The 13,207-nt window shown below is 36.4% G+C and overlaps 1 protein-coding gene across 1 annotated transcript; it reads left to right on the plus strand.

Annotated features, from left to right (window-relative positions):
- Nucleotides 1-8,081: 8,081 nt before the first annotated feature.
- Nucleotides 8,082-11,327, plus strand: LOC134235839 (uncharacterized). The gene has a single exon (XM_062718007.1). The coding sequence runs from the start codon at nucleotides 8,082-8,084 to the stop codon at nucleotides 11,325-11,327; it is 3,246 nt and encodes a 1,081-aa protein (XP_062573991.1).
- Nucleotides 11,328-13,207: the final 1,880 nt, after the last annotated feature.

Here is a 13,207-nt window from a genome sequence, read left to right on the forward strand (position 1 = left end):
CTGTCCAGGGCTCTTTCCATCAAGCTGATCCTATGTTTGGTGACAATGCAGGGACTCAATGTGTGGCAAATTGTCTATCAGCTATAGCTTATCATGTTCTGAAAAGTGCAAAAATCTGGCAAACAGCTGATGTCAACAAAGTTTTAGTGAATGGGGATGAACTATACACATACCTACAGAACAGTTCTTCAGTTACAAGTAGATATTTGTTAGTTGAAGAGTTGCCGCAGTATTTTGAATGCTTCAGTAAAACATTTGAATTCACAGTGAAGGTATCAGTACCAAGTTTAATCAGCTTATCAGAGGAGGAGCCATGTTATGAAGATTTTAATGCTTGTCCCCTTTTTGAAGCTCTGCAAATGACACTTCATGAAACTGTCGGAAATGTAATTTTTGTATGTTTCGGGTAATACTTTGGTAGTTGGAAAGACAATTGATGGATTTTTCGTATTTGATTCCCATTCAAGATGTTCTCGTGGATATCTTAGTGTGCGTGGAAAGAGTACAATTCTATTAGAGAATGTTCATGATGTTTATTTGCACCTAAGGTCATTAGCAATTTCAATGGGTTTTTCAAGAACTGTGGAATGTGAATTAACAGGGGTATTATGTTCCCTGAAGAATTTTGCTATGGCTGAAGTGTTTGACCACGAAGAAGCTGAGAGATATTTAAGAGCAGAAAAAGGTTCAGATCAGGATGTGTTATCAACAGAACAGCCAGAGATGTTACAGACAGTTGGAAGTTGTTTTTGTGGGAGAGGAAAGCACACAGCATGATTTTATTCCTCTGTCTGTACAGAATCGGAAGGATTTGTGCAAGGAAATGAATCTGCCATATTTTGTTTCTGGGTGTAACGACACCTCAATATCTGTGAGAGATATGGGTGTGCCTAAGGGCTGTAAGACATCAAAGTAGATGGGAATTGCTTTTTCAGGGCTATATCATTCAGTTTGACAACTCTGAAAATCACCACAAACAAATTCGAGAAACTCTATGTTAACTATCCGCTTAAGCATGAAACAAAATTTCAACATTTCATGAGATCAGAAGGATGTTTAAAAGGGCTACATGCTCTCAAGTAATATGGCGCAAAAGAAGGTATATGGGTACTTAATTGGAGATTCTGCAATGTCGCATATGTTGAAAGTTGACATATACACTTACTCAGATAAGAAATTGGTTTTTAGTTCAGTGGGCCTAGGTTAAATGCTGAATCAGATGAACAAAAAGGAGCAAATATATTTGTACCACAGAGAAGCAAAACCATTATGATGTTGTTTTGAATGTATCATCAAGGTTGTCAGAAAATGGTTCTTTGCTACTGAATAATACTTATAGGCGAGAATATAACCTGCGCAGTGGAAATCGAATGCGTATGAGAGAAAGACGAAATGCTTCGAAATTGAAATTGCCAGTGGACTCGAATGAAAATCGTAAGTCTGCACAGAGGAAAAAATACAGAGAAAAAGCTGAGTTCAGGGAAAAAATATTAAGGCAAAGAAAGAACGTGTATACAAATGCAGACAACAAATTAAAACACAAATGAGGCAACAGACTTCGTTATCATAAAAACACGGCTTATCAGTTGAAATATGTGTTAAATGCTGAACACAGAAAGAAAGTGCTAGAAAGAGGTAAAAAGAAGTATGAAACAGATTTGAATCATAAAGAGAAAGAAGAGGCAAAGCTCTGAAAAATATCACCAGGATATTAATCAAAGGGAATGTGCCAAAAGAAGAAGTAAAGAGAAATACAGGATAAACTTATGCCATCAGGAAAATGTTAAGAAAGCAAGTACTGAAAAAGACAGGACTGACCTTTTGTATAAGACCAATTTAAAACGAGCAATGTTGAATAAATACAAGTCAGATGAAATGTACCAAAAAAAGAACAAAGCTGCTAATGTTTCTAGATATAGAAGTAATGAAACTTTTAGAGCAGTAAAGAAGAAAAGGCTGGAAGGAGGTATCAAACTGATCCCGAGGTTAAATTAACTGCCAAGAATCGTAGTAAGGCTAGTTACAGATCATCTGTTGACATTCAAGAGAGAAAAAAGGAAAAATGAAAAATAATAGGAAACTGAAAAAAATCAGCATAGAACAGACAGAGGAAGTTGTGAGATCATTTAAGGAAAACGCTTCAAAAGGTCCAGATTATGCATGTACTTGTTTGTCACAGACTGTTGTTTAGAAATCAAGTACAAGTTTGTGAAAACCATATGTATGAAAAAAATGAAGCAGCAAAAAATATATCGCGTACCTGTTTGTCAGACAAGTATGTCCATGAATGTTCTCTGTCTTGTTCAGAAACATGCACCAGATCATCATCATGGATTTGTTACACTTGCCATAGGAAAATACTAAGTGGCAAACCACCACCAGAGGCTGCTGCAAATAATATGACTTTAGAGGACATTCCACCTGAATTGGCCAACTTAAACAGCTTAGAACAGCATCTCATTGCACTTCACATACCGTTTATGAAAATCATGGCCCTTCCACATGGTGGACAAAGGAATGTACATGGACCTGTTATTTGTGTGCCTTCAGACATGAGAAAAACTACAAGTTTACCAAAGCAAGAGGGTGACAACTTGTTGTTGCGAGTGAAATTGAAAAGGAAGTTGGCTTACAAAGGTTATTATGAATATCAGTTTGTTAATACAAACCATATTATGTCAGCCTTGTCATACTTAAAGGAGAACAATCAGTGGTATAAAGATGTCAAAATTGAATCCAGTTGGGAGCAGGACATTGAAAATCATGATCAGATGATGTCAGAAGAAGAGAATGAAGACGGTTCAGGAAATGATGAACAAATAATTGCATTTGACACATGTCTACAACCTGTAGATGTTGCACAAGAAGTATTGGACCATTATTTTGACGATGTGTACAATATTGCACCAGGTGAAGGAAGGAATCCTGTTCGCATACTTCAAGAGCCTGGGAATGAAGCCAAAGCATTTCCTTATCATTTTCCAAGTGGGAGGTTTTCTTGGAATGAAGACAGATCACAGAAATTAACACTTTCTAGGTATTTCAACAATAGGTTGATGAATGCAGATAACAGGTTTGCAAAAGACACAAATTACATTTTCTTTAGCCAGTTCATGTCTGAACTAAACCAAGTGATTGAAAAAACTCAGATTTCACTCAGGAAATCTTTGTCAAAATGTACTAGTGGGAAACCAGTGACAGCAAATATGCTTCAAGATCCCACAACGCTCTCTAGTTTGTTGAGGAATGATGACGCAATAAGGTTCATGCAACCGATAAGAGGAACACCTGCATATTGGGCAACTGCTCAGAAGGACCTCTTTGCAATGTTACGGCAATTAGGGATCCCTACCTGGTTTTGTTCGTTTAGTGCAGCAGAATACAGATGGAATGATGCTGTAAGGGCTATATTAAGGCAGCAGAGTGATGACAGGAATCCTAATGAAATGGAGTGGTCAGAAAAGAATGAAGTTCTAAGGTGCAATCCAGTCACAGTTGCTAGAATGTTCGAGCATAGATTTCAGGTATTTCATAAAGAGGTCATTCTTTCACCTTGTGAACCAATCGGAAAAGTAGTAGACTTTTTCCAAAGAGTCGAGTTTCAGCAAAGAGGATCTCCGTATATGCATTGTTTATACTGGGTGGCAAATGCACCTAACATTGACTCTGATGGAGAGGAAGTTGTAAGTAATTTCATTGACAGATATGTAACCTGTGGCATTCCTTCAGAAATTGATGACATGGAATTGAGAAAAACTGTTTTGGAAGTACAACAGCATAGCAAGAATCATTCAAAATCTTGCAAGAAGAAGGGTACTGAATGTAGGTTTAACTTCCCAAGGCCTCCATCCCAAAGGACATTTATAACATTTTCTAAAAATGGAGAGAACATTGAGTGTGAAATAGAGGCTAGAGAAGAAAAGCAAAGCAAGGCATATGCAAAGGAAATATTACTTAGTGTATGGGATGAAATACAAAACGATGACGAAAAAAGAACAACAAAACAAATATTTGATCATCTTTCACTAACACAGGAATTGTATGAAGAAGCTTATAACATGTTATCAGCAAAGAGCCCAGATAGCAGGATGTTATTGGACCTTTGTTGGGCCAACAATGCTCCTTATGTTGGGCCACCGTTTGTATTCAACATTGGGCCATCGGTAATTTGCTCATCGGCCCTTAATCAAACCAACATGTTGGCTTATTATTGGGCCAATGTAACAGTTAATATTGGGCCACTGTTGGGCCAATGTATTATTTCAAAATTGGGCAAACGTCATTTTTGTACAATTGGGCCATTGTAAGCAATTAATGTTGGGCCAACGGTAATTTGCTCATCGGCCCTTAATCAAACCAACTTGTTGGCTTATTGTTGGGCCAATGTAACAGTTAATATTGGGCCACTGTCGGGCCAATGTATTTTTTCAATGTTGGGCAAACATCAGTTTTGTACATTTGGGCCATTGTAAGCAATTAATGTTGGGCCAACGGTAATTTGCTCATCGGCCCTTAATCAGACCAACTTGTTGGCTTATTGCTGGACAAACGAACGGATATTATTGAACCATTGTTGGACCACTTATTCTTTCAATATTAGGCAAACATCATTTTTGGGCCAACGTTGGTTTGTATCTTATTGGCTCTCCATCATGACAACTGATTTGCTCTTCACTGGTTGGCCATTTGTCCTCAAAATCGACAAACAAATACATATAATAAGGTTATACTAGTTTTGTAGTACAGTTTAATGGTAAAAGCCCTTTAATACTATCTATATATGCTAGATTAATAGTTTAATACATTTTCTCAATATATATCTCATAGCATTAATTAAAAAACTGAGGAAAAAGAAATCAAAATATAAAATTAAATTGTAACATACTAGTATTTTATTGCTCACATTAATAAAGAACATAAAGTTGATGCTCACTTGAAGCGATACATGTAGGGTTACATGACTGTATGCTCCCTCTCTGATGTAAATTTATGCACAAGTTCAGTAAATTGCAGGTATCAATAAGCACGTCTAACAAATAAACAAAGCCCTCCTGTCCTTAAAATAATACTAAAATGAATCCCGTCATTTTGTTTACTTACACAAAAAATGTTTCTGGCATCTGCATCGTGCTTGTAACCGACAAACAGACACAGAAAAGGGTAGAACTACAGGTATGTCACACTATATTACAGAAAAAGCTAGGCACTGCCACTTTCCATCTGATCCCTCTCCCGCCAAGTTTCTCTTCTCTCTCCCGAGTCTCCTCCTCCGCCTTCTTTTCTTCTCTTTCCGTTTCTTCCTCCCCCATCCCTGTCCTTGGCATACCTTAGCTATTCTTTGATTGTGTTCTGAATGTCTTTTTAGAATCTCCAGTAGCACTAAAATTGTAGTATTTGGTACTTAATACATTTGTTACTTTTCTCAGTAAAGAGTAAACATACGATTAAATTTACAAGTATATCACTATAATGTTTAAGCTGTCAATTCAGGAATAACCGTCTTTTTTGTTTCTTGGTGTGATTAAGTGATTAGCTTGCATGACGAAGACATTTATGCATAACATTTCTACGCTTGATCATCATCATCACAACGATTTTGATTCAATCTTGCCCCATATAAAATACATGTATAGAAAATTTGTCGTTACAGTGAAAAAATTTAAATGAAAGAACCCAATTTATGTTTAGTACTGAAAAAATTTTGTTTTAACTTCAACAAGTTCAACATTTTCAAAATGTTTGATCATGTGCTCGACGTTAAGTGTATATAAGTAAATTAAGTGGTAGACTTCGGAGATGTATTCTACTAGACACAAATCTCAGTCTAAATAAGGGGCAAATTATTTATTGTTTTAACTGTATCAAAACACATTTGTTATTTTATACTTTCATTTATTTTTCTTGTATAGAAACAAAACATTTAATCACTGATAATTTATTTTGTTTTGATAAATTATAAAAATTTAAACAAGCCTTGTAAATTCATTTTAGCTAGCTTGTATTTTCAAGTAGGATTGGTTGTAGATTTATTTCTGATTGTAGAGACGATCAGATTTGTTATATACAGATTTGTAACAATTAAATGTTTATACACATTGGCCCAATGTTGGTCTAATATATCGGGCCAACATTGGGCTAAGTTGCAAAATGACTTTGGACCAACGTCATTTGCCAACATCGGCCCAATGTTCCTATTGACGTTGGGCAAACAATGTCGCATTCATTGGGCCAATGTTGGCGCAACGTTGGGCCAATATCTGTAGAAATAACACTCTACACTGGGCCAACGTTGGCCCAACATATCGGGCCAACATTGGGCCGATGAGCAAACTTAAATTGGGTCAATGTCATTTGCCAACATTGGCCCGATGTAACCGATTACATTGGCCCAACGTTGGCCCAATGTTAGCATGCCATCTGGGACGTACAGTGTTGACCCAACAGCACCTGGCCTCTGCACTTCCCCATGTCTGCTTTCTGCAGATTTGTACATGATATCGTTTAAAAATTAAACGTTTATTCAGCTGTGCCGAGGCAAACATATAAATACTTACAAAGTGGATGCAGATATGCAACGTCTCAGTCTCATTACGCTTGCTCGTGTCAGATTAAAGATGGCGCGGATATTACAAGTAGCCCGGTTGTTGTCTACCCATGATGCTCAGTCAGATTCATGATATATTGGGCCAACGTTGGGCCGATGCCAATCCCCAAACAAATATTTTCTCTCATGATCATAATTTTATGATATAATGCCAGTAATAACAGTTAGCCCAACATTAGCGCACCATTATACATAACCAGCTATCGATATTCCATGTTGGGCCATTGTTGGCCCAATAAAGGTAACCCAACAAAGATAATACAACCATAATGTAAGATTGGGCCAACGATGTTCTGCTATCTGGTTCATTTCAAATAAATAAGCATAAACACAATTCAAAAAATAGAATAAAACACTCTTTGGTCCTGTGATCACTTAAGTGCAAAGTTAAAATTTTGAAAATATCATCTCTAAACAAGAGCAGTCATCCAGTGATAAGCAGGGACATAGAAAGTCCTCTTAATTATTTCAGAATGTGCCAACGTAAAGCTCAGCAGCTAATTATAAAATTGACATCATCAATTAGTTGGCAGTATGATAATTGGGCCTACGTTGGCCCTATATAAATATCCCATCTTTTAAATACCTAAACAAAATAACACTTGTGTGTATTGCAAACAATGTGCCAACGTTGGGCCAACATACTACAACCAACTTGATAAGACATTTTCTTTAAGGGTGTATTACAAACAATGGGCCAACGTTGGGCAAACATACTACTACCAACTTGTTAGGACACGTTCTTTAACGGTGTATTACAAACAATGGGCCAACGTTGGGCCAACATACTACTACCAACTTGATAAGACATTTTCTTTAAGGGTGTATTACAAACAATGGGCCAACGTTGGGCCAACATACTACTACCAATTTGATTAGACATTTTCTTTAAGGGTGTATTACAAACAATGGGCCAACGTTGGGCAAACACAATACTACCAACTTGATAAGACATTTTCTTTAAGGGTGTATTAGAAACATCGGGCCAACGTCGGGCCAACATACTACTTGAACTTGATAAGTCACTTTCTTTAAGGGTGCATTACAAACAATGGGCCAACGTTTGGCCAACATACAACTACCAACTTAATAGGACACGTTCTATAAGGGTGTATTGCAAACAATGGGCCAACGTTGGGCCAAAAATTACTACCAACTTGATAAGACGCATTCTTTAAGGGTGTATTACAAACATCGGGCAAACGTTGGGCCAACATACTACTATCAACTTGTAAATACACTTTTCTTTAAAGGTGTATTATAAACACTGGTCCATTGTTGGACCAACACCAGGATCCTTCCTTCCTTGGAAACTAAAGTGAATGGAAGTTGCTTACGTTGGACCAACGTTGGGCCAACATAGGAATTCCTTCATGGTCGAGAAGGTTGACTTGGTAACATTGGTCCAACGTTGGCCCAACGTTGTTCCCCCAACGCCAACCATACAACCTTTTACAAATGTTGGCCCAATATAGTCATGCTATCTGGGAGATCTGTTGTTCTTCAACGCAACCCAAATGAAGTGTGGACAAACCAATATAACCAATGTCTCTTAAAATGCTGGGATGCTAATATGGACATTCAGTTTGTCTTGGATCCATTCAGTTGTATTGTGTACATTGTTTCCTACATATCAAAGGCGGAAAGAGAAATGGGCATGTTACTTAAACAAACAAAATTAGAGGCAGAGGAGGGAAATCTCAATGCTCGACAAACAATGAAGAAAATTGGTTCTGCATACTTGCATCACAGAGAAGTGAGTGCTCAGGAAGCTGTATACAGAGTGTGCAATCTAAAAATGAAAGAATGCTCAAGGAAAGTTGTTTTTGTACCTGTTGGTGACAATCCACTACGCTTAAGCAAGCCACTATCGTTGCTAAAAAAGAAAGTATCAAATGAGGAAGAAATAAATGGTGATGAGGATGATGATGATGAAATCTGGATGACAAATATAATTGAGCGTTACGAGAACCGCCCAGATAAGCCAGTATTCCATGACATGTGTCTCGCAAACTTCTGCTCTGAATTCAGAGTACTTGCTAAATCTCAAGTTCCAAAAAAAGAAAACGAGAATGTGTTTGAATTGCAGAACGGGAAGGGATATATTCAACGTAGAACAAGAACACAACATGCTGTTGTAAGGTATCCAAGATTCAATGTTGAAAAGATGTCAGAAAAATACTATCGCTCTATGGTGCAACTCTTTCTTCCCTATCGGACAGAGAAGCACTTGAAGCCACCAGGATTCAATTTATATGAGGATTTTTATGAAACAGGTCATGTGAAAATCACAGGGACAAGACAATTGCAATCAGTGAAATCCATTGTAGATTTTAATCGTTCACATTATGCACAAAATGAAGATGCCATAAACCGTGCCGAAGAAGCATATGAAATGAATGGTGAACCAGAGGATGCATGGTCATGCATATGTCCAGAAACAGAAGTACTAAGGAGAGAAGGTATAGCACAAAGGATAGAAAACACAGTGCATCAAGAGAATGATAGGGAAGCCATACCAGATATGGAAAGTGAGATGAATAATGTAGATGTGCTGTATCATGTTCACCAAAATGTAAATTCAAGAGATGAAATGTTGCCAGTTCTCCAAAATTTGAACAAAGCACAAACTGAAATATTCTATTTGCTTCGTGAATGGTGTTTAGCAAAGATAAATGGCGAAAAATGTGAACCTTTGCACTTATTTGTGACTGGTGGTGCAGGCACTGGTAAAAGTCATCTTATAAAGGCAATTCATTATGAGGCATCACATTTGCTTTCCAGAATAATGCCAGAACCAGAAAGAGTATCTGTACTGCTTTCGGCATTCACAGGCACAGCAGCTTTCAACATTGGTGGAAATACACTTCATCATTTATTTTCACTTACAAAATATCTGCCATTGCCATATGAACCATTGGGAGAACAAAGTCTTAGTGAAATGAGAGTAAAGATTGGTGACCTACAGATTCTCATTATTGACGAAGCATCAATGGTATACAAAAAGCTACTGTATTATGTACACGAACGCCTAGTGCAAATTAAGAAATGCAAAGATCCATTTGGAGGTGTTTGTGTAATTGCAGTAGGGGACTTCTATCAGCTTCCACCTGTTAAGCAGCGGAAAAATGAGAGACTCTACAAAGCAAATTTGAATTATCCTGTGGATTTCTGGCTAGACTATTTTAAAGTAATCGAATTAAATGAGATAATGAGGCAAAAGGAAGATTTGTCATTTGCTGAGTTGCTAAACTCACTGCGTATTAGACTGACAGATGAGCCATTAACAGAGCATCAGAGTATCATGTTGGACCGCTGTATCAGAGAAGGACCAGAGGATGCTCTTCATGTGTTTTGTACCAACGAGGAAGTAAACACTTACAATTTGTCAATGTTAAGAAAAACATGTGAAGATTTATTAGAAATTGATGCCCAAGATTATAAGAAAGACAAAACATCTGGGAAATTGGTACAGAGAGACAAACCTATCACTAGATCAAAGATTGATGGGCTTCCTAACTCCTTGCTATTGTCCGTCAATGCACGAGTAATGCTAACAAGAAACTGTAATGTGGAAGATGGGCTTGTGAATGGAGTGATGGGCTATGTTTATCGATTTCTATACAAAGAAAACAATGCTACATGTCTTGCAGCTGTAGGGGTAATTTTTGACAACAAGGAAGTTGGTAGGAAGTCCGGGCAGAAAACCAAAGAAGGAAATATGGTGTTAATAGAAAGAGTACAAGAGGAAATAAAAGAGAAGTCAGCTTCTGTAGTAAGACACCAGTTTCCTCTTCGGTTATCATGGGCATGTACTGCTCATAAGGTGCAAGGCATGACCACAGACAGAATTGTTGTGAATTTAGACAGAACATTTTCTCCTGGACAAGCTTATGTTGCATTGTCAAGAGTTACATCAGAAGATGGCTTATTCATTGAAACAGAAGATCCAGCTAAATTAAAGAAAAAAAATTATGCAGACCCTGAAGTAAAGACAGCTTTAAACGAAATGCCAAAATACATTTTTGATGACCTTTCGCAAGATTTAACAACCAGTGGGATGACAGTAATTCTACAGAATATTCAGAGCTTAGGCAGACATTTTGGAGATCTGAAAAATGATGAGAGGTTCAGAAATGTCGATATCATCTGCCTGACAGAGACGTGGTTAAAGACTGGGATGAACACAGAAAATTTTGTACTTGATGGATTTCAGTTTCATCACCTTCCTAGACAGGAGGCATATGATGGCAATTATGTTGTTACACAACAATTACGGCAGTCAAAAGGCGGAGGTGTTGGATTATATTTGAGAAATAATAGTGGTTTTCTTGAGATTCTCCCCCTTCCACAAATGAATATTGAAGGAATGGCTTTAAAGTTATTACGGGAAAAGATTGTGATGGTAATTGTGTATCGTCCATGCATGGCAAGCATAACAACTTTTCTTCAAAGTCTGCAAAGAGTACTTGACTTCACAAGGTCAGTTTATCAAGATTGTATTCTCATGGGGGATTTGAACGAGGATGCAAAATCTAATGGTCCAATCCAAAGATTTATGAAGCATCAACACTTCAGACAACTAGTTACTTTTAGTACTACTGAAGGAAGGACCATTTTGGATCATGTGTACATATCCAATTCAATAGATATTGATGTCAAACGATTACCAACATACTACAGTTATCATGATGCTGTATTTCTTAAATTCCAAGAAATATAATTTGAATTACAAGAGCTATTTTGTTCACAACTGTGTGGGGATATCATTGATATCTTTTTTCTGTTTGATATTGAATTGTAGCTTTTAGCCATTAAGTATTCCATTCCATTATTAATTAAGAAAAATTAGAATTAGATGTAGTTTTGAAGAATGTAAATATTCATGTAGATCTTCACACATGCAAATAGTGTTAATAAGAAATAGTCAATTCTAAAGATATAGCATAATAACTACATGTATTACATGTATTAGGTGTATAAATCTAGATGAACTGAACACAAAACTTCATGCAATAGAGAAGAGTATAGCATGATTTAAACTAACTTGTAAATATTTTGAAATGATCATATACATTTTCACATTTAGAAAAGTTTAGAATGTTTTTCACGTTCACGGTTAGCACTTATGGTGCATTTGGTACATTTAATTCTTTTAAGTAGATTAGAATATCATTCTCTCTTTGAAAGAGACAGTTTACAGCTTTTATATGGATTGAAAGTGACAGTGCTTTATTCTGAATGCCATGGAAGAAGATTTTATTTATGACCACCTACAGATAGCAGATTTTAAATTACAGGAATATGTATTTATTATGTTCATTGTGAATATTGTTTATTATTGATGATTATTGGCAAGTCCATTGTTGAAATGTTCTTTTCTTTAAGATATATGAAAAACTCAAAATAAGATTCAAGTGGTCATAGCTCTTGTAAACGTTTGTAATATAAGCTTACTTAGTCCCAATCCAAATACAATGCTCTTCTTGGTGGTTGATCATTATGTATAAAATGTACTTGGTTTTGTTGTTTGTAATACGTATACATGTAATAAATTGATATAGAGAAATAGTTACCAATAAATATATATCCTGCTCAAAATCCTACTTCCACCTCCCCGCGGTGAGTAGGGGGCAACGGACTAAGTCCGGCTAACGGAAGAGGTACTACAAATTTTCATTCTCTTTCCAGAGTTGTCTTCCGCTAAACTCTTGGCTAATCTTCATGACCCCTTATATGAGTTTAAGTTTACGAAATATATGCAAAAATATTATTTAGGAGTAGTCCCTTCAACTCTGCAACGGGAATGCCCTCGAAGAAATTGAAAGATTGCATGCTGCAACATATGGTGTGAATATCATCATATGTAATTGTAATAATGGTTAAAATAAACATTTTTGCTTCACTAATGCATTTAAAAAATTGATTGTTGTAAATTTATCTATTAAAGACTTTTAGCCCCTCTTGACCCTAATTTGAGTTCCCAGCCCCCCTTTTTCATGTTATTTGAAAGCTCTTAGAATTTTAAACACCTTTTGCTCAACAAGTATTCAGAGAATCTTTTTCGTTTTTGAGATATTTGCAATATAAAATTTTAGGGACCAGCCCTGCAACACCTTAATGGGGACGCTAAGCAAAACCAAAAAGAAAAAGGTTGTATATTTTGTTTGAAATTATTTTGAACATCTTTTCTTCAATATTGCTTATCAAATTATTTCCCACTTTGGAGAAATAAAGCGTCAGAGATTGAGCATTCTGGTCCCTTGCAGCCCCTAATTAAGTATCATACGACTTAAAATCATAATGTTTAGTTGTAGACTGTTGAGATAAACATTTTTGCTTCTGTAATGTATAACAAAATATTGACTGTGTAAGAGTTATGGATTAAAGATTTTTGGCCCCTTTCAGTCCCTAATTTAAATGCCCAGCCCCCTTTTCTTGATTTTAACTTAAACTTCTTAGAATTTTGAACACTTTTTCTTCAACAACTATTCAGAGATTCTTTTTTGTTTAAGAGATATTTGCAAAAGAAATATTTAGGGGTCAACCCTTTGTGGCAACGCACTTTGAAAAAATTACGCACTTTGAAAAATTTTTTCAAAG

The sequence above is a fragment of the Saccostrea cucullata genome, unplaced genomic scaffold (genome assembly GCF_032062105.1).
Source record: "Saccostrea cucullata isolate Sc308-1 unplaced genomic scaffold, CSIRO_AGI_Scuc_v1 ctg6170, whole genome shotgun sequence".
Lineage (NCBI taxonomy): Eukaryota > Metazoa > Mollusca > Bivalvia > Ostreida > Ostreidae > Saccostrea > Saccostrea cuccullata.

Bases quoted from the DNA above. Each gene is read 5' to 3' on its own strand.
- LOC134235839 (XM_062718007.1), top strand. From the start codon at position 8,082: ATGCTATCTGGGAGATCTGTTGTTCTTCAACGCAACCCAAATGAAGTG.